This window comes from Danio rerio, chromosome 16 (genome assembly GCF_052040795.2).
Source record: "Danio rerio strain M-AB ecotype USA chromosome 16, GRCz13ab, whole genome shotgun sequence".
Classification (NCBI taxonomy): Eukaryota; Metazoa; Chordata; class Actinopteri; order Cypriniformes; family Danionidae; genus Danio; species Danio rerio.
In genome coordinates this window covers 36,259,695-36,278,475 of record NC_141036.1, presented here as the reverse complement: position 1 = coordinate 36,278,475, position 18,781 = coordinate 36,259,695, and the positions used below count along the sequence as shown (strand labels likewise).

Below are 18,781 nucleotides of genomic sequence, written 5' to 3'. Positions count from 1 at the left end.
GGCTTATTTTACATATTATAAAACGGGTAAAATAAATGAAATGGTGCTCTTTAAATTGTTTAGTAGTTGAATCAAATGAAATGCGTCTAGTCGTCTCTCAACTTACTTTAGTCTTTAATTTTATTAAACTGACTTAAAATAAAGTCAATTACTTATTCAAATAAGGTATAGTAACAAAAATATTTGGACTTTTACAGTGTACATTTCACAAAATGTCATTGGGAGGAATTGGTTTCTCATCTGTACTACTGTGTTCACCGATAAACAGGACTGATACAGGATTGCTAAAAATCAGCACTTAAATTACAGATTAAAAAAAATATATATAATCATTATTCACGTATTATTAATTATGCATTATTCACTGACAAACTCTTAACAGGCTAAGCAGTAAAGACTTGACAGACTTGACATGAATATCACAGCACCTTTATTCATACTTATGCACACAAAGGAACCATGTTTAGAGCACAAGCACGGCTTTCTCATTGGCACCTTCTCTCATTCACATTCACACACCTCATCATACCTGCTCTCCGCTGCTGTAAGGCTCTCAGGTAAAGCTACTAATACTCTTCTATGAAGCTGGTAAAGTGTACCCAAAAAGAACAACACTACTTCTTTAATGCAAATTAAATGTGTGCTACAATCATCTACTGTAGGAAAAAAAAAAAAGCAATTTGTTGTTCTTGGATGAGTTATCCAATCACTCCTTCGGTCTGTGATTAAGAGAAAATAAACTACTTCCATTCAGTAATACTGTATAGTAAGGAAACTACACATTTGCCATCTCTCACAGTCTCTGAACCAATAAAAGCTGTGAAACAAAGAGCAAGCTGTAGTAGATCACTAACGGCTGAAATTATGATTTATGTGGGAGCGGACGCACTACTCAGACTGGTTATTTTAGTGTACGGGAATCTAATTGTGTTAAAGTCCTAAATGGCACACTGAAGACAACCAATAACCCGTTAGTCAAGTGCTGACAAACAAAAAAATAACCATTTTCTGTTCAACAAAGGTGGTGAAATGAAGCTTGGGGAAGCCCTGGAGAAAGAACCGTTTCAGGCAACATCGTTATTATTAAAAAGGCAACTTATTCACATTTTTTTCGTTGACTTTGATAGTCAAAAGCACTACAGGAATAATATTGATTACTGTCTATAATGTCATTATCGAGTCATACTTTGATTATTATTGTATAAGACAACAGGACACAAACATACAGAGATAAAGACTACAAATTTAGTCAACTGACGCAAGACGCATATGCTCATTCAAGCATCTCCCGGATATTATACATGTAACACATTCAAAATTCAAGATCGAGACATATTCTGTTGATTCTGTCATTTAAGGAGTACACATAATCATCTTTATGCTGTTTTTTTTTTGTTTTGTTATTTTCTCATAGCAAACAGGACAGATTTACGTGAAAACCGGTCAGCTTCGATCTAGCAAATGGTAAAAAAAAAAAAACGATTACTCCAGGCTTTCACATCAAAACAAAAATACTGAACAATCTGTTTTTAATAAGGCATCGGATGTCATTCTTCCTTGTGGATTTTGATTCATCTCTAGGTCAATCTTTGGATTCATAACCAAAGGTTTCAGTTTCTCAGGCTGGTGATGGAAATATGAAGCTCTGCTCTCTGTTTAATCCCTTAGGCTGTTGATAGAAGCGCAGATTTTGAGGGCAGGTCCGAGTTTGATGTTCATGGTGGACATGAGATGCTCTTCCTTGAGCAGCATCAGCGCCTGCCCATCGATCTCCTGGGACAGGAACTGGGATGCAAGGTCCTCACAACCTGATGGGCGATTCCACAAATGCAGAATAATATGAAATAATATTGTCAACACAGTGGATCCTTGCTATAACACGGTTCACACGGCAGATTTTTTTTAACGCAATGAACTTTGAGAGTGTTTAAACAAGAGAGAAAAGTGTGAAAATGTTAATGCCTGTCTGAGAAAAGTGTTTAGATAGTGTTTTGAGGGGTTTTACAGCCTTAAAACATCTATAATAATTGTAAAAAATAAAGCGGACTACTTTGTTGATTGCAGGCTATTTTTTAGAACGTAACTCCCGCGAATAACGAGGGACCACTACATAAGGAAAAATATATAGCATTCGCTAGCATAATACTGACCTTGAAGAGATGAAATGAACTGACACACTTCCTGCACACTCCAGTCAGCAGGGTTGCCAGATAGGAAGTGGTTTTCGTCCACTGGGAGTCCACCGGGTGCTGTGTCATCCAGCTGAGGGCCACAGTGGGTCGGTCTCGGGCATGAAAAGGTGGAGCTGGGGGAAAGCGACAAGAAGTCTTCCTCTTCCTCGCCCTCACAGCTGGAGATATCATCAGAACGACTGGATTCTGAACGACACTGTGAAAGAGGAAACAATATATACAATTACATTTACATTTAAATGTTTTTTAATTAGGTATATTCTCATTTCTGCTCTGCAGATTTTTGTGATTGAGATTTTTCTTTTTTGCAACTAAGCAGAAGATTGGTGTCTCACAACTCACATTCAGCAAATAAGAGAGTGTTCATTGTTATAAACGAACTAACAATGAACAACTGTATTTTCATTAACTAACGTTAACTAACATGAACAAATACAGTAGTAAATGTAATGTTCATTGTTTGTTCATGTTAGTAAATGCATTAATTAACATTAACAAATGAACCTTATTGTAAAGTGTGACCAAAAAATATATGTTTTTTTTTCTTTTTACTGCTGAACCCTCAGTAAATTTGCATTTACATATTCATCTCTAACATTTGTTGGCAACAGCCCAATGTGTGTTCGTTTTCTTTATTATGTTATTTTATTTATCTTGTAATTATTATTATTATTTGTGTTTCTGTCCTAATTATTGATTCGGAAGCTAGAATTTATAATTGTAAAATGTTTGATTAAGAGAGGAAGAAAATGTCCTCTCATTTTGATTTCTATTAGTAAAAGGGAACATATGATGCTTACTGACTGGTTCTTTATAACAGATACTGTATCTCTGACTAATAAGTATTAATAAAACACACACACACACACACACACACACACACACACACACACACACACACACACACATATATATATATATATATATATATATATATATATATATATATATATATATATATAATGTATAAAATATAGATATGATTTATTGATATGATAAGAAAGCTGACTTTTAAGAAGCAAATATACCTATGCCACAGGATTCTTCAAAAATAATCCTAAAATGCAATCAGGTGTTAAAATGTTGAAAACAGTTGAGGTGCCTAATATTGTCACAGAAACCATGATGCATGCATTTTAGGGGCACCTATTTTAATCCTTTTTCAAGAGAAGTCTTTTGTGTCTCCAGAATGTGTCTGTTTCAGTTTCAGCTCAAAGACACCCATCAGATTATTTAATATACCTTTCTGTATATTGGAAATTTGATCTGTTTCGACATTGTAGCTGTTTTTGTTGCATGTTCCTTTAAGTGGAAATAAGCTGGTTCTCCCCGCCTACCATTCCCATGTGCGTGCCAAAGCCACAGAGATCGCTCACTATTGCCATAATGTGTGTAGCCTTCTTCTGCTGCATCTCACTCATAAGCAGCACAGTAACAGACAAGAATGAAGCAGATCTCCCTTACTACAGTAAGAACTTTCCCACCAGTAATTTTATGTATTTGTTGTGAAGTTAATTCAAGCCTTTGACGAGTCACACACAATGTTGTTATAAAGTTCATGTGCGTGCATGTGCTCAGTTTTTGCAGGCCAAATGTGATCACACAGATATATCCACTGCAGTATGGATATCCATTATGTTGATGTACAAAATAAACCTGATGTCAGGTCCACAAACAAGGATTGAAGCGTCTTCTTCTATAATTGTACGTACATCTGGCTGTGGTGAATAATTATGTCTTTATTACAAACATGCACTGTTTTAAAAACATTTCAAAATTTGCAAAACTCATTCTTGAGGTGCTGCTGATCACAGAGAGGTGAAGAGATTGTTTAATCTCAGTTGCTTTGCGCAAGTCCAGTCTTGTGGATATGATTATAAGTGTTACTATGGAGACACGTAAATAGGCAGTTATCAATTAATTTGGTGGGTGCAGAAACCAAACTCCTACTTCACACTGAGGTGGACCTCAAAATGGGAGGGATTTGAATCCTATTTTAACGTTAAAAAAAAAAAAAAAAAAAAAAAAAAAAAAATAGACTTATTGTCTTTATATCAGTCCGGTATGACAGTGGACACACTATACCTACACACAGTTCTGCCCAAACTGCTTAGAAAAGATGGTTTTCATTATAGGGGACCATAGTGGATTTTTTCATGAAAAAAGAACATCATTTAGTTTTTAATTTTAATTCTTTTAAAAATCTAGCCGACCACAGACTGGTAAATAACACAAAATAATAATTTTGATTATCAATGTCCATCATCTTACCTTTACAGGAAGATGCCTTCCTGTTATTTTAGCACAAGCGATCTCAGAGCTGCTTCTGCGAGGAGCCCGGCGTCTGGCAATAACATCCTGGACCACGGGGCCCCCTGCTGGCCGTTCTGCACCCTCAAGACCTCTACTGGCCCGTAAGTGGTTTCTAAAGCTCACATTGTACCTAAAAAAAAAAAAGATTCAGATGTAAAAAACAAGACACCCCATAATCATTCAGGTTCATTCTTTATTAGTCATATCGTTTTGATCCACAACCACAGCATACACCAGAGGCAACTGAAATCTGCAGGAAGGCGACTCCTGATACAAACCAATGTTAATTATGTGTTTAATAAATGTGTTTTTCCAGTTTTCAGTAATGTAATTCTGTACAAGATACCATCATGTGAGATTATCTACCAGAAAATACGATACATATTTCAGAAACATTTGACAAATTTATCAACGCTGATTTTGGGCTCACCTCTTTGAGCAGCTAATGGTGCAAAAGCGCTTGGATCTTCTGAACTGGCTGGCTGGTGCAAAATTAAGACAGTATTCACACTTTAACTCTGTAAATGACAGACACATATGCGAATATGGAGAGAGCAAAGAACCACTTAGACTATAGGAAACATTCTTCCATTCATCTTCGTGATACAAACACTCACTATCAGAGCGGATGTCCTCTGGATGTAGGATTGGTGGAACAGCACCAGAAAGTTCTTTCAGTGGCCCGGTCACCTGTCAATCACAAAACAATCAGTTCACTACTTAATGAACGTTTAATGCTGGCTAAACTTTATTTTTGAAAACACATTCTGCCCTTCTATGAAACACTAGATCAGTGTTTCTCAACCACGTGCCTAGTAGATCACCAGCTCTGCACACTTTCAATGACTTCTTAACCAAACACACCTGATTTAGATCATCAGCTCATCAGCAGAGACTGAAAGACCTGTAATAGGTGTGCCAGACAAAGGAGACATACAAAACATGCAGTGTTGGTGGTCCTTCAAGATTGTGGTTGAGAAACACTGCACTAGACGGACTAAACTAGAAAGACTCACAGGGAAAGGTTCAGCTCCCTCCTGGATGACAAAGCCCTCGATGAGGTGAGTGAGAACCTGAGGTTTGACCACAGCCTGTGGAACAGGTGCTCGATCGCCCTGTCCTGCTCCACGAGGGAGAGGAACAGGCAGAGAGAGGGACAATGTAGGAGGAGAGGAGAATGCTATCTCTGGGACTAAATAAGAAATAAAGAAAATAAGCAAGGTGAAGACAAAGCAAAAACATTAACTATATTACATAATAATACAAATAAACAATTAAAAACAGTAAATATTATATTTAATACAAATTACATTATGTAAAAGTGAAATTTGGGAACAAAGTCTTGAACTGGTTCACAGATGTTCCATTATTCAAGACATTGTCTCTTTCAGTTTAAAGTGCTTCATAGGCTTCACTATTCCAAGTGTAAATTGAATCAAACATTTCCAGAAGTGTCGCCATTGTGTGACAAATGTCAGTTTCCAACCTGTCTCATTCTTGTTATATGTCCCAGATTACAGAGTTACTGGAACAAAAGTTTTTTTTTCAAATACATTAGACATTCTGATTAAACCAAATCCTATGTTAATTATATTTGAAGTTTCCGAAGAATTTCTGAGACTTACACAAGTTCAACAACAGTTTGTTTATATGGGCTGATCTCTGCAAAAAAAAAAAAACGTATCCTTTTGTTTTGGAAGAAAAAAGAAGTTCCAACTCTTAAATAATGGCTGACAGAGTTAACAGGTACATTACATCTGGAAAAAATCCGGTATACCCTAATAGACACAGTTTTGTTATTTGAAATAATTTGGTCTTCTTTTATCTCCTTTCTACAAACTTATGAATAATATGTTTACTATGCCTTTAGAACCTACTTTTACCATTCGATAGCACTGGTGGGTGGGTTGTTGGGGGAATGCATGTTTATTTTTTTAGTTTAATTTGACTGTTGATTGTTTTTTGTTTGTTTCTTTTCTTTTCTTATTGTCTAATAGTTAAAATGTAAGTTTTATGTATATATTTTTTTTTAAAAGTGTATTTGCAAGTGAAGGTCTGCTAAAATTTCTAGTAATAAAATATTTAAAACAAAAATTACATATTGCAAACAAAAATACACTTTTAAAATATACTATATATATTTTTTGTAAATTGTTTATGCTCTATGATGCTGCAGTAAAAACTAAGATTAAATACATTACAACATTTAACACAAAAGATATTATTGTATTGAATACATGCAGCATCAAAGAACAAAGTTCATCTTTATAAACAATTTACAAGTGGAACATAATGTATATTTTTAAAGTTAATAAATTGAATTGTAACTGCATTTTAAACTACAATTTATTCATGTAATGACAAAGCTAGGTTTTCAGCAGTCAGTTAACATTATTTAATAGACAGTGAGTTAACATGGACTAAAGTTAAGAAAGTTGAATATAAACCGTAAAAAAAGCATTAATAATTGTTTGCTCATGTTAGCAAAAACATTAATGGACCATTATTTTAAATTGCTACCCATTTTTCATTATTCATTTGCCTTCAGCGTCAAGTGATAATTTAGAAAATAACTTAATATACTAATTTGCTGCTCAAAAGCCCTATAATTATCGTTATGTGAAAAGCATGAAACGCATTTTCAGGATTATTTGATGAATAGAACTTCACTGAAAACATTGTTTAATTCAAAACAGGAATGTTTATAATATTGTAAATGTTTTTACTGCTACTTTTGATGTATTTAACTTGTCCTTGCTGAATAACAGCAATCATTTCATGAAATTAAAACTAACTTTAAACAGCAGTGTTTAATTTTGAGAAGTCTGAGGTAAAGCTGGGCCGATAAACGATATTATATATCGAATCCCGATAAAATTTATGTCACTCTGGACTTTTTTTACTCTAAGGGTGCTTTAACACCTACACTTTTGTTTCGGAACGTATCTCGTTTGCCCAGTTAGCGCAGTTCGTTTGGCATATGTGAACAGGGCAATCGCACTCTGTTCCGCGCCAAAGTAATTGCTCCGAGATCGCTTGAATGAGGTGGTCTCGGCTCGATTGAAACGAACCCTGGAGCGGTTCGATTGTAGTGAGAAAGCGATCCGATCCGAGCGCGGTTGTATCACTGTGTTTTATGGATATGTAATAGGCATATACGGCTATATATGAAGAGAGAATTATGAGTGGGGCGGGAAGTTTCGCGAGTCTCCGGATTTCCGCAAACGAGTGATGAACTCCCGGTAATCTCGCGTCTCCCTCCAGGTCCTCAAATAGGCATCGTCGCGCACCTTTCCCAACCCTCCCCACCGCGTCTCTCCTCAGACACGTCGCGCGCGCGCACCCTGTCAATCACCACCAAACCACCACCTCTCCTGACAGCTTAACGGGACGCTGCAAAATAAACCCTGACACTCTGACCAATGTAAGGAGAGTTTACTCGCACGTGACTTGTTTTAGCTCTTTTGGTCCGATTAGAAACTTTGCAATGTGAAAGCGAACCGCTCCAAGAGCAAAGAGCAACAATGTAACATTTGTAATCTCTGTTTCGAAACAACTCAATCGATTCACAGGTGTGAAAGCACCCTAAATTGATCTAAGAGCCAATCACACAGCAGAAATGTGCAACAATGGCAATCTAAAAGTGTGTTGATGTTAAAGATGTACCAAATTTACCGCCACAGAAAATATCATGCCATTTAAATGGACCCTCTACATTTTGTGGCTTCAGTCATTGTTGGGGTACTCTTAAATCTGGAAGTATTAACAACTTGCATTGAAATATATATCATTATCGTTTAATATGGACAAATAATTATCGAGACTGAAATTGTGCCATATCGCCCAGCCCTGATCTGAGGGGCTCCAGCACAACCAAAACAGTCAAACTTTCACTACACAAGGCTGACCTGTATCCAGTGAAGGAGCAGGCGAGAGAGGAGGGGCGGAGTCTTGCATTGAGGGACTTCCACTGATTGGCTCATTCGAAATCTCATGGGTCAAATCTGACTCTGACTTCCTTTTTATTGGACCAATAGCAGGCTTTATCTACAAGATAAAAATAAGTGCATGAGTCTCACAATAGACATGGCAAATGAAGAATCAGAGTTCACCCATTATCCACTAACCTGCGCTTGTGCAGACTGAACAAACAAAGAGTCTCCAGAGTTATTCTGTCCATCCATGGAGTGTGTGACTGAAGCGGGATTACCCTGAGTCAATACTGCACTCTGATTGGTCTGCATCTGAGAGATAGGGAGGGCACTTTGGGCTGTTTTAAGGCACATGCCAGCTCCACTTGTATCCATAGCAGTAACCATGGTAACAACATTGCCCGGGTTATTGACTCCCACGGCAGCTGTTCCGTCCTGCTGGGAGCAACAAGTTCGAGCCTGGGCCAATGCTAACGCTTGTGAGTTTCCCAGAGTGCTCTGCCTTGCTCCGACCAGCTGAACTGGGACGTGGGGAGGGTGAAGACCTGCGGTGGCCTGGCCGTTGTTGGGTGGTGCTGGGAGAATGGGAGGTGGGTGGCGAGGGGACATCTGTACTGGCACCCGATGGCCCTGAGCCGTTTTAGGCTGAATTGGCACATGCCCTGTACCATGAGCTAGCTTCTCCGTGCTCAGATTTGCCCCCGTTTGCTGGAGTGGCTGCACCACCAATGTCTGGGCAGTCATGTTGGATTTGGTCGCCACCGTTCCCAGTGGATAACCTTGAGTAGATGTGGGGACGTTAGAAGTGGGTACCAGGATGTGGGTAACGGTGGCTGTAGAAGCTGGTACACCTCGAGTTTGGTGCAAGCCAGATTGAGAAAGGAGAAGCTGGGAGAGAGGGAGTGAGGGAGTGGGCGAGGAGGACGGGGGGTTGGAGGAAGCTCCTGCTTGCTGTGGGGCAACAGCGGATTGGTTAGTGGGCTTTACGTTGAGGGCAGGCACGCTGGGATTGGCGGTGTTGGAGAAGCTCTGGAGTTTGGCGTTGGCAAGGGGTTGAGTTTGTGGTTGGACCTGCTGGGTTGATTGACCAAACTGTTGTGGAGTCTGAGTCTGCTGGTTAAGTGGGAATGTACCTTTAGGTCAGAGAGACAGGAATATAAATGATCAAATAGTCAGTGCACTGGAAAATAAACAATATGTAGAAATTTGACATTAAAGTCAAAGAGGAAACACTGAAAGTAATGAATGTGTACAATCATTGTTACAACTTTCAAATTTACATTTATTTTCTGTAAAATATTTATTCAAAAAAGCGACAAAGCCAAAGCTCTAAAAATGACAATTTATTAAAATAAAAAGGCTGATAGAAGGTGTGTAACATTGAGCAAACAGCTCTTCATCATTGTTCATCACGGTATGTTGCTCCTTTTTGTACACTCCAGGATCACATAATCTCATACATTATCTCACAACAAGAAAAACTGAAAAAAAAATACACATTTATAAGTTATACGACTTACATATTCAAAACAAACATACAGAAACAAAGCATAATATTACATCACAAAATAAGGAGATACAACAAAACATACAAGATATTTGTTATTATCATTAATGTTTTATTAGGTGTTTTGGGTAAAGGTTTTTTCTATATTTTAGATCAATCCATCCATCCATCCATCCATCCATCCATCCATCCATCTATACACATCTTGTATATTTTGTTGTATTACTTTGTTGTATTTTCTTCCATTATATGCTGTTATGTTTTCTTTATTTTGTGATGTAATATCAGAGTTTGTTTCTGTATTTTTGTTTTGAATATGTAAGTTGTATAACTTATAAATGTGTACTTTTTTCTGTTTTTCTTGTTGTGAGATAATGTATGAGATCATGTGATCCAGAAGTGTACAAAAAGGAGCAACATACTGTGATGACCACTGTTTGATGAGGAGCATTGTGCTCAAAATGTTACACGCCTTGTATCAGCCTTTTATTATTTAATAAATTGGCATTTTGGAGCTTTAGTGTTGCCGCCTTTTTGAATACATATTTTACACTTTTTGCTGTTTGGCTGAGCACCCAGTTAAAGTGATGAGCATGCTTTTGTACATTTTTACATTTCTTTTCTGTGAAATATTGTAGCAAACACTATATAATTGTACTCATTTAAGTGCCAGATAATATTTGGCCTACACTTTTAAAGTTTTACTAAATCGACAAGATCTAGTCCTTGTCTTGCTAGTATTTTTAAAGGTTTAGCTCAGTTCAAAGTCATTATCATTTCTCTAACCCTTTAATTTCTTACAAAACTTTTTTTTACTTATCCCAGACTTCTGAACAGGAAAATTACAAAAATCTGAAATACAAATTGTAAAAAAGGGGAAAAAGATCAATAGGAGCCAAAATGGAAATATTTTGTTACAATTTTGTAGGTTATACATTTTTTGCAATATTTTGCTTAAATGTAATTGTATTATCTTTTAATTACTAATTATGTTGGTAAATAAAATATTATTTGAATAAATATATATGTTTAATAAATTGGTTTTGTTTAAATGCACCAAAATACATAGCATATATTCACTGACAAATGGATGAAAATATTCATTTTTAAAATAGGGTGTTCTCAATTATACTGAGCACTGTATTTTAGTATTTTTTAGTTAGTTTTTATTTTTATTTTAAGATAACCAAGTGGATATTGAAACTACTTGGTAAGCAGAAAACAAGAGGCCTATAATATCTTCATTTTTATACTCACCAGTCGTTTCCTTCCTGTCTGCAAACTCTGTCTTCACAGTAGCCGCCCTAGGAGTGGACACACAACGCATTGCCAAGTTCTGCACCTGAAAAAGAGAAACCAACGAAAATTATGCCACAGGATATACAATGAAAAGTGTGACTGTGGAAAGCAAATATCTCCCATAAAAAAATTATCTAAACACAACAGACTAATTGGATTGGACAAATAAATTTTCAACAATAAATAAAGGAATTCTTAAATGTATAACATAAGATACACTTTGGCTAAAAGCATCTGCTATACGATTATATGGAAATGTAATTAAGGATGACATTCAGCTGTATTTCAGATTACTGAAATTTTATTATGGAAAATGACAGACTCAAAATATTGTGGTGCATGATGAATTTGCTTTGAAAAGAGGATTTATTACATGTGCTGGGATATCCCCTAAATGATCATTGTGTATGGAAAGTGACACTGCGATGACGAACACTAGTAACATAGCAACTCTTAACAGCAACAAAAAGGTGTGTTTTGTTTATATTTGTACAGTCTAGCAGTGTTGCCAAATATATACAGCGTTTTCCAAGTATTATAAAATTTAAATACAATTATAAAATTTACCTTCTTGTTGTTCAGGCTTGGTTCTTAAAACAGGTTTTTGATTAACATGTTTTATAACAGGCGTGGATCATAATATTTAGGATTTTTAGGATATTTAGGATTTAAATGTATTACCAGCCTGTTCTTTGCATTTTTGCATTTGGAAATATCTGGCAACACAGATGAGTCAGGTTTCATACCTTTGTATGTGATATCACGCACTGCACTTACAAAAGAGTGACACACCTATAATACGCATTTAAACACATAAACAACTAGGTGTCCCTTTCGTTTGTATGTACACTGCATATTACAGCTGCATGATGTTGATTGAATTAAAAATCTTAATTTTTTTATGATTCTAAAAAACAACAAAACAACTAAAAATTAAATTTATTTTAGGTTTACAAAAATTGTTAATTGCTGCTAGGAATGCACCGATAAGGATTTTTTGGCCGATATCGATAACCAATAACCTTGTTCTTTTGAACACATGTGGGCAGGAGCGGACTGGCCATAGCGCATGACGGTCTATCTGGCCTGCCACCGTGATTCTTTCCTGCCGTCTCCCCCCAACCCCCACTTTTCATAAACATTGTCAACAATGTGAGGAAAGCTCCATTATAGTGCACTGGACAAGTCTGAACAAGTTCTGCCCACGCAAGTGCGACGCAGGCAGTTTTGTACAATTACTTAAATTATCAGCTTAAAGGCCTAATTTTGACATTGGATCGATAACTATAATATTAAAAATAGCATTTATCGGCCGATAACGATATGGCCGCCGATATATTGTGAATCCCTAATTGCTGCAGTATATGTGGCCCATGACCACAAAAGCATAAGTGTCTTTTTTAAGCATTTTTGATTTTAATACATCACCTGAAAGCTGAAAAAGTAAGCTTTCCACTGATGTATGGTTATAACATGTACAGTATGGTCTGATGTATGGTATTATAAATGTAAAGAACAGTATTTGTCTGAGATGCAAATAACTAAAATTTGATGATTTAAAAAAATCTAAATATTACTAAAATGATGTTTAAGATTTTCTAAATGAAGTGTTTAGCAATGTATTTACATGTATTTACATATTGCCTCTCTGAATATCACACTAACTGTACCAAAAAAAAAAAAAAATACTAATACTACTAATACTTCCCTTCTTAGACTTTACAGACCTGAAACTTGCCTATAGCACTTATTCATTGTTGCTCTTAGTTGTGAAAATTGCTTCCTTGTCCTCATTTGTAAGTCGCTTTGGATAAAAGCGTCTGCTAAATGACTAAATGTAAATGTAAACAACAAAAAAGCGAAGTTTTAATACATTTTCGGAGGGTAATTTACAAAATGTCTTCAAGAAACATGACCTTTACTTAATATTTGAACGATTTTTGTCATAACAAAAAATTATCATTCATACAATCTATTTTTAGCTATTGCCATAAGACATAAAATGATTTCTTGTCCAGGGCCACATTAGTTTATTTTCATTCGGCTTAGTCCCTTATTTATTAGGGGTCACCACAGCGGAATGAACCGTCAACTATTCCAGCATATGTTTTACGCAGCAGATGCCCTTCCAGCCACAACCCAGTAGTGGGAAACATCCATACACTCTCACATTCACACAAACGCTATGGCCGATTTAGTTTACCCAATTCACTTAAGTTGCATGTCTTTGGACTGTGGGGGAAAACGGAGCACACGGAGGAAACCCAAGCAATCTCCACACAGAAATGCCAACTGACCTAGCCGGGACTCAAACCAGTGACCTTTTTGCTACGAGGTGACAGTGCTAACCACTAAGCCACTGTGCCTCCTTCCAGGGTCACATATTTAAATTAATTTAAATGAAATGAATGGATGGATGACTTGTTTCTGTTCAAATCAGCATTTATAAATACAAAATAATTAAATGCAATTTTAAATGTCCCTTGTTTGATTTGAACTTGACATCTTTAAATGAATCATCCCGATCTATTGCATAGAATTTTTCATTATAACCAGACATTATAACCTGAATCTTTCGAAAACTCATTCAGTTCATGTAAAATGTCTCTCAAAAATGATGCATCTACCAAAAAAGAATCAAGCTTAAAAATATGAACTGACAACCCAATTTAGCTGCAGAATAGGGCCTGTAAGAAAAAAAATGAGTCAGAAAGTCAAATGTCACACCTGATCATTGTCTGACTGGCTACTTGAAGATGTGGGAGTTGCTTCCTGTTGCTGCTGTTGTTGTGGCTGCTGCTGTGGCTGCGTTTGGGCAACCGTTGCTACAGTTGCTGTCGCTGTACCACCAGGCATGAAGATGAGCTGAGGGGTGAGAGGTGCCCTAAGAGAGCGGTTTACCTGAAGGTGGAAAGCCCAGTAAAATTAGACCCTTAGGAAAAGAATTGAGCTTGGATAAACAATACATTCACATTACCACAAAATATACTGCATATTAGGTCAAGGCCTGGATTTAAGTGCACTATGGTAAGACACTTACTCTCAGGTACATCTGACCCTGTCCGCCTGAATTTCCACCCAACAAAACTGACTGGCTAAGGGCTGTTGATGCTGCGGAGGTGGCAGGCCCTATCGGACGGGGGTTTGTCATGGTTCCTCCAGCTGAGGTGGTGCTTAAGTTGACCTCAAAACAAAAGCATGCCACAGATCAGCTTGAACTGATTTAAACCTTACCAAATGATTTTCAACAAGCTGCTTTTGATAAACAAAGAATAAGAAACATAGGACTGCTTTTATGACTGCCATGTCACAAGTTTATTAGATTTCAAAAGTGTAAAATCAGAGCCTCACTGTGCATTGCGCTGAGCTTGTAGGCTGAGAGGCGCCGTTATTGGGAGAGCTGGACTGACGACTGGCTGCGAGAGTTGCCTGAAAATATAATAAAGGTAGTAATTTAAGATGAGACTTAACAAAACAATTCTGAAATAACACTACACGCAGTATCTTTAGGCTTTGGTGTATTGTTAGGATTATTTATAATAATAATAACATATTAAATATAACAGCTTAAAAATTATTCAGTGTTTCAATAATAATAGTATTAATAATAATAATAATTATATATATATATATATATATATATATATATATATATATATATATATATATATATATATATATATATATATATATATATATATATATATATATAACAATCATTTACAAATACAACAACACTGATTATTCATGAAATCTTAAGAACTCATACACACCATGCTGAAAATGTATTTTCACCTAGTATCAATTTATGATTATTACATTTAGAAAGTTTTGCATTTGATGCTAAATGATGCTCTTATATAGGATCCAAAATTAATTAATCATATTTAGGCTAAATTTTGATTGCATACATTTCTACCTAAAACACTGGTGCAAGTATTATTGTATAACGTCTCTTATGCTCACCGAGGCTGAATTTATTTGATCAAATAAAAAACAGTTGATCAAAAAAGGGCAGTAAAAACTATTTATTGTTTTTACTGAGGAATAAATCATCCCATAAATCAAAAATAAATAATTTTGTTTTCAATAAGTGTCTTAATATCCATGTTAAAAAAGGTTATGGTGCTTAACTTTTGCGGGGGTCGATGATTGTCTCTAATTTGATGAATAGAAAGATTGGAAGCACAGTCCTTATTTAACATAGAAATCTATGGTAAAATCACAAATATCCTTACAGTCAGCAGAAAAAGGTGAAAAATACTTTTACTGTCCCACTGCCTGATTTCATTTACTGTTAGGGCTGTGCGATTAAAGGAAATCGAATCGCAATCACCATTTGAAACGTTGTGCTTAGCTAATTGCAAGAGGCGGCGATATGAAATATATATGTACTATTTAATTTCCCCCACCCAGAGCAAATGCATGACAGCTGTCTGTGTGACAGTCTCACTAGCCAATTGAGTGAGCATACTTTTTTCTGCCCAAACAGAATTGGCAACCGAACTATGTAGAATGCCCACAGCCCCCCCTGCCCAAACAAGCAGGAAAGTGCTTGAAAGTGGGATAATGGCGTTTGCCACTTCTGAAGCACTAATAGACTAATTAATATCAAAGAAAACAGAACATCTGTAATTTGAGAATATTTTGGTTTTAAATTCACAGACACCGAACAAAATCAGGTCATTTGTATGAGCTGTTGCCACAGCACGAGGAAATAAAACAACCAGCAACTAAAAAAGCACCACAGGTGGCTATATGAGGAATGTCTTGCTAAAAAGTCAATTGAATGTATTGCTAGTGACACTCAATCTAGTAGCAAGCAATAGCAAATTACAATTTCAGAGTTGTTTCAGCCATGTTGGTTCTGTATTTTTATAATTATATATATTTTTTGTTTTTATAATAAGCTACACTATCTCCCTAATATCAGTTTAACATGTTAACAGAAAGGTAGGGTCATTTTATTTGTGCTTACTGTTTGCTGTAGAGAAATATGAGTGTTTCATTTCTGATTATTAAAAACAAATTTGAATAAATGTTTAACTTAAGTTAAATATATTTTAATATAAATTAATATTTGTACTTTTATAAAATATAACTTTTTAAACTAACATTCACTGCATTTAAGCCGTAAGAAGCTACGATACAGAATACTGAACTGAGGCTTGACTACAAAATTAAATTGAAATCACAACATCTGTAAAAAAAAACACAATTACATATTATTCCTAAATCGAACAGCCCAATTTACTGTAACAAGATAATTTTGAAAATTTTATTGTTTCAATTACATTTATTAATAATTTATTTTTATTATTTATAGAATATTGAACATGTTATTTAATGTTTAATTGTTACATTTCTGTACTTGAATACTGTTACACTCCCCATAAAACCATAAAGCACTGTTTATTTAACTTGCTTTTGATATGTTATTTGTATATGCTTATAATTTATTATATTTCATGAAGATGCGCTGCATAGAAAAAGACTTAATCTAAATTATTGAAATCTTGACAAACAGAGCTATTAAAATTACAAAAAAATAAATATTGTGATGTCAGGTCTTTCCTATATCGAAGAGTTACATCAAATACAATCTTTTTTTTTTGATCGGTCTAAAGCAGAGATGCCCAAAGTAGGGCCCGTGGGCCAAAGATGGCCCATAGTAACCCTTGAGTTGGCTCAACATCCCATTTGAGAATAAGAGGATTGGGGAGAATGCCTTTAATAGAGATTATCATTTCTAATTTGATGTAACCTTTTTTGTGTGTTTGTTTTGTTACCGAGCAACAAAAAAGCAAACTGAAATGAAATGTTTCAATTAAATGTAAATTAATCTGTGTTTTTAAAATGTAAATACTGTCACTCAACAAATCAGAGCAAATCAAGGCAAAAAACAGTGCAACTATTACAAATGAGATTGTTTTTGTTTTTACTGTAATAAGTTCATTATAAAATGTAAAAAATATATACCCTTTTAGTTAATATAAAGCAATGTTTTATATATATTTTTTAAATATTATTAAACAAATTCGGCCCACTAGCCTCAATAAAGTTTGTTTTTGGCCCTTCATAATAAAAGTTTGGGCACCCCTGGTCTAAAGAGTCTCACCTGTTGCACAGCAGCCAGGTTGTGGAGTTGACAGGTTGCGCTGTTGATCTGCTGCTGCAGCATCAGCTGCTGGAAATACTGAGCTGCATTGGGCTGCCTCTGTAAGGCCTGCAGCGCCTATAACATTGAGAAGCACAAACAACTATGTTTCCCTCAATTTAACACACGAATGTGAACAAGTGATTTAAATTACACTTCAATCTGGCTATTAGTTCAGACTGCAGGCTTTCTGACCCACCTGAACAGCTTGCCTTTCATAGAGAGACATTTGAGCTATCTGAGGAGGGCGGGAGTTTCCCCCTGAAGCTGCGCTGCTATTGGTTGAGCTGGAGTTGGTCTGGTCTTCTCCTGCCTCCATGCTCACTGGATGGACGACCAGTCAATCAAACTTTGTAACTGAATACCAGAGAAAAATATGCATAAACAAACGATTTAGAAGAGATTAAACGCTGTTCTCATTCATTAAATGTGAATTAAAACGGCTAGTTATAACAAATACAATCAAACAGTTTGAACACTTTCTGTCAGACAGACTTGTAAACTTGCAGGAGCGCTCTAGTCTGTTCAAATCTGTATATAAAGTAACGTTATATTTCAAAAATAACGCACAGAAATCACGTAGTTTAAATGTAGATATCATCAGTAATGAATAAACAGCGGTTGTGGTTATCTGTCATCTGCGGGTGATGAATGATCGAGGTATTGCTACATTAGTTCTCTGTAAAATTCACGTATAATTAAGTTACGAAGCATTTGAGACAAAACAGCAGCATGCACGAGGCATAATTTAGCATGTTCATTAGCACAAGAGGTACATTTGGGGGGGGAAAACACCATGTCCGTCCACAGTATCTTATACGCTGCAGCAAAAAATGTTGGCGAACTGACGACTCCCAAAGTGCCAAACAGACATAATTTTACCTCTCTCCGGTCTGCTTCCTACTCTCCTAACGGAAGCAATGCTCTGAAAATGACACCTCGGTGCTGGTGTTTTCGATTTAATGCAGTTCCGCTCTTTACAATTGCTCTTTGCAAGTATTGTTGGAATTCTTCAAACAACGGTGATTGTGATGAGGCTCAAAAAAGCGATGGAAACCCCGCCCCGCCCTCCTATACTGTTTACTATACTTTTTCCGGCGCCAAAAAATGACGTGCCAAATAAAAGTCTGCATCGGTGACTTAGAATTACATAATAAAAGTATCTATTACCAGAACTTCTATGTAAAGCTGCTTTGACACATTCTGCATTGTAAGTGCAATAGAAATAAATATGAATTTAATTGAGATTTAATACAGACACTATCATGCAGGTCAACTCTTTGGACAACCTCCAATTCTTCTGCAAATATTTCCAGAACCCAGCAGATAAACATGATTGCCACAAGTTCTACCATAAACTGTGTAAAATTGGTGCCAACAG

At 36.0% G+C, this 18,781-nt stretch overlaps 1 protein-coding gene across 2 annotated transcripts; it reads right to left on the bottom strand.

Moving 5' to 3' along the window:
• Window positions 1-413: 413 nt before the first annotated feature.
• Window positions 414-18,478, bottom strand: phc1 (polyhomeotic homolog 1). Of its 2 annotated transcripts, none has more exon segments than NM_205707.2 (15): window positions 414-1,808; window positions 2,151-2,388; window positions 4,464-4,635; window positions 4,936-5,023; window positions 5,123-5,195; window positions 5,522-5,697; window positions 8,414-8,552; window positions 8,633-9,570; window positions 11,202-11,286; window positions 13,971-14,144; window positions 14,284-14,427; window positions 14,595-14,672; window positions 17,362-17,478; window positions 17,600-17,757; window positions 18,283-18,478. In NM_205707.2, coding segments are annotated over 14 exon segments (2,694 nt in total). In that variant the 5' UTR covers window positions 17,720-17,757; window positions 18,283-18,478; the 3' UTR covers window positions 414-1,656.
• Between the last annotated feature and the right edge of the window lie 303 nt (window positions 18,479-18,781).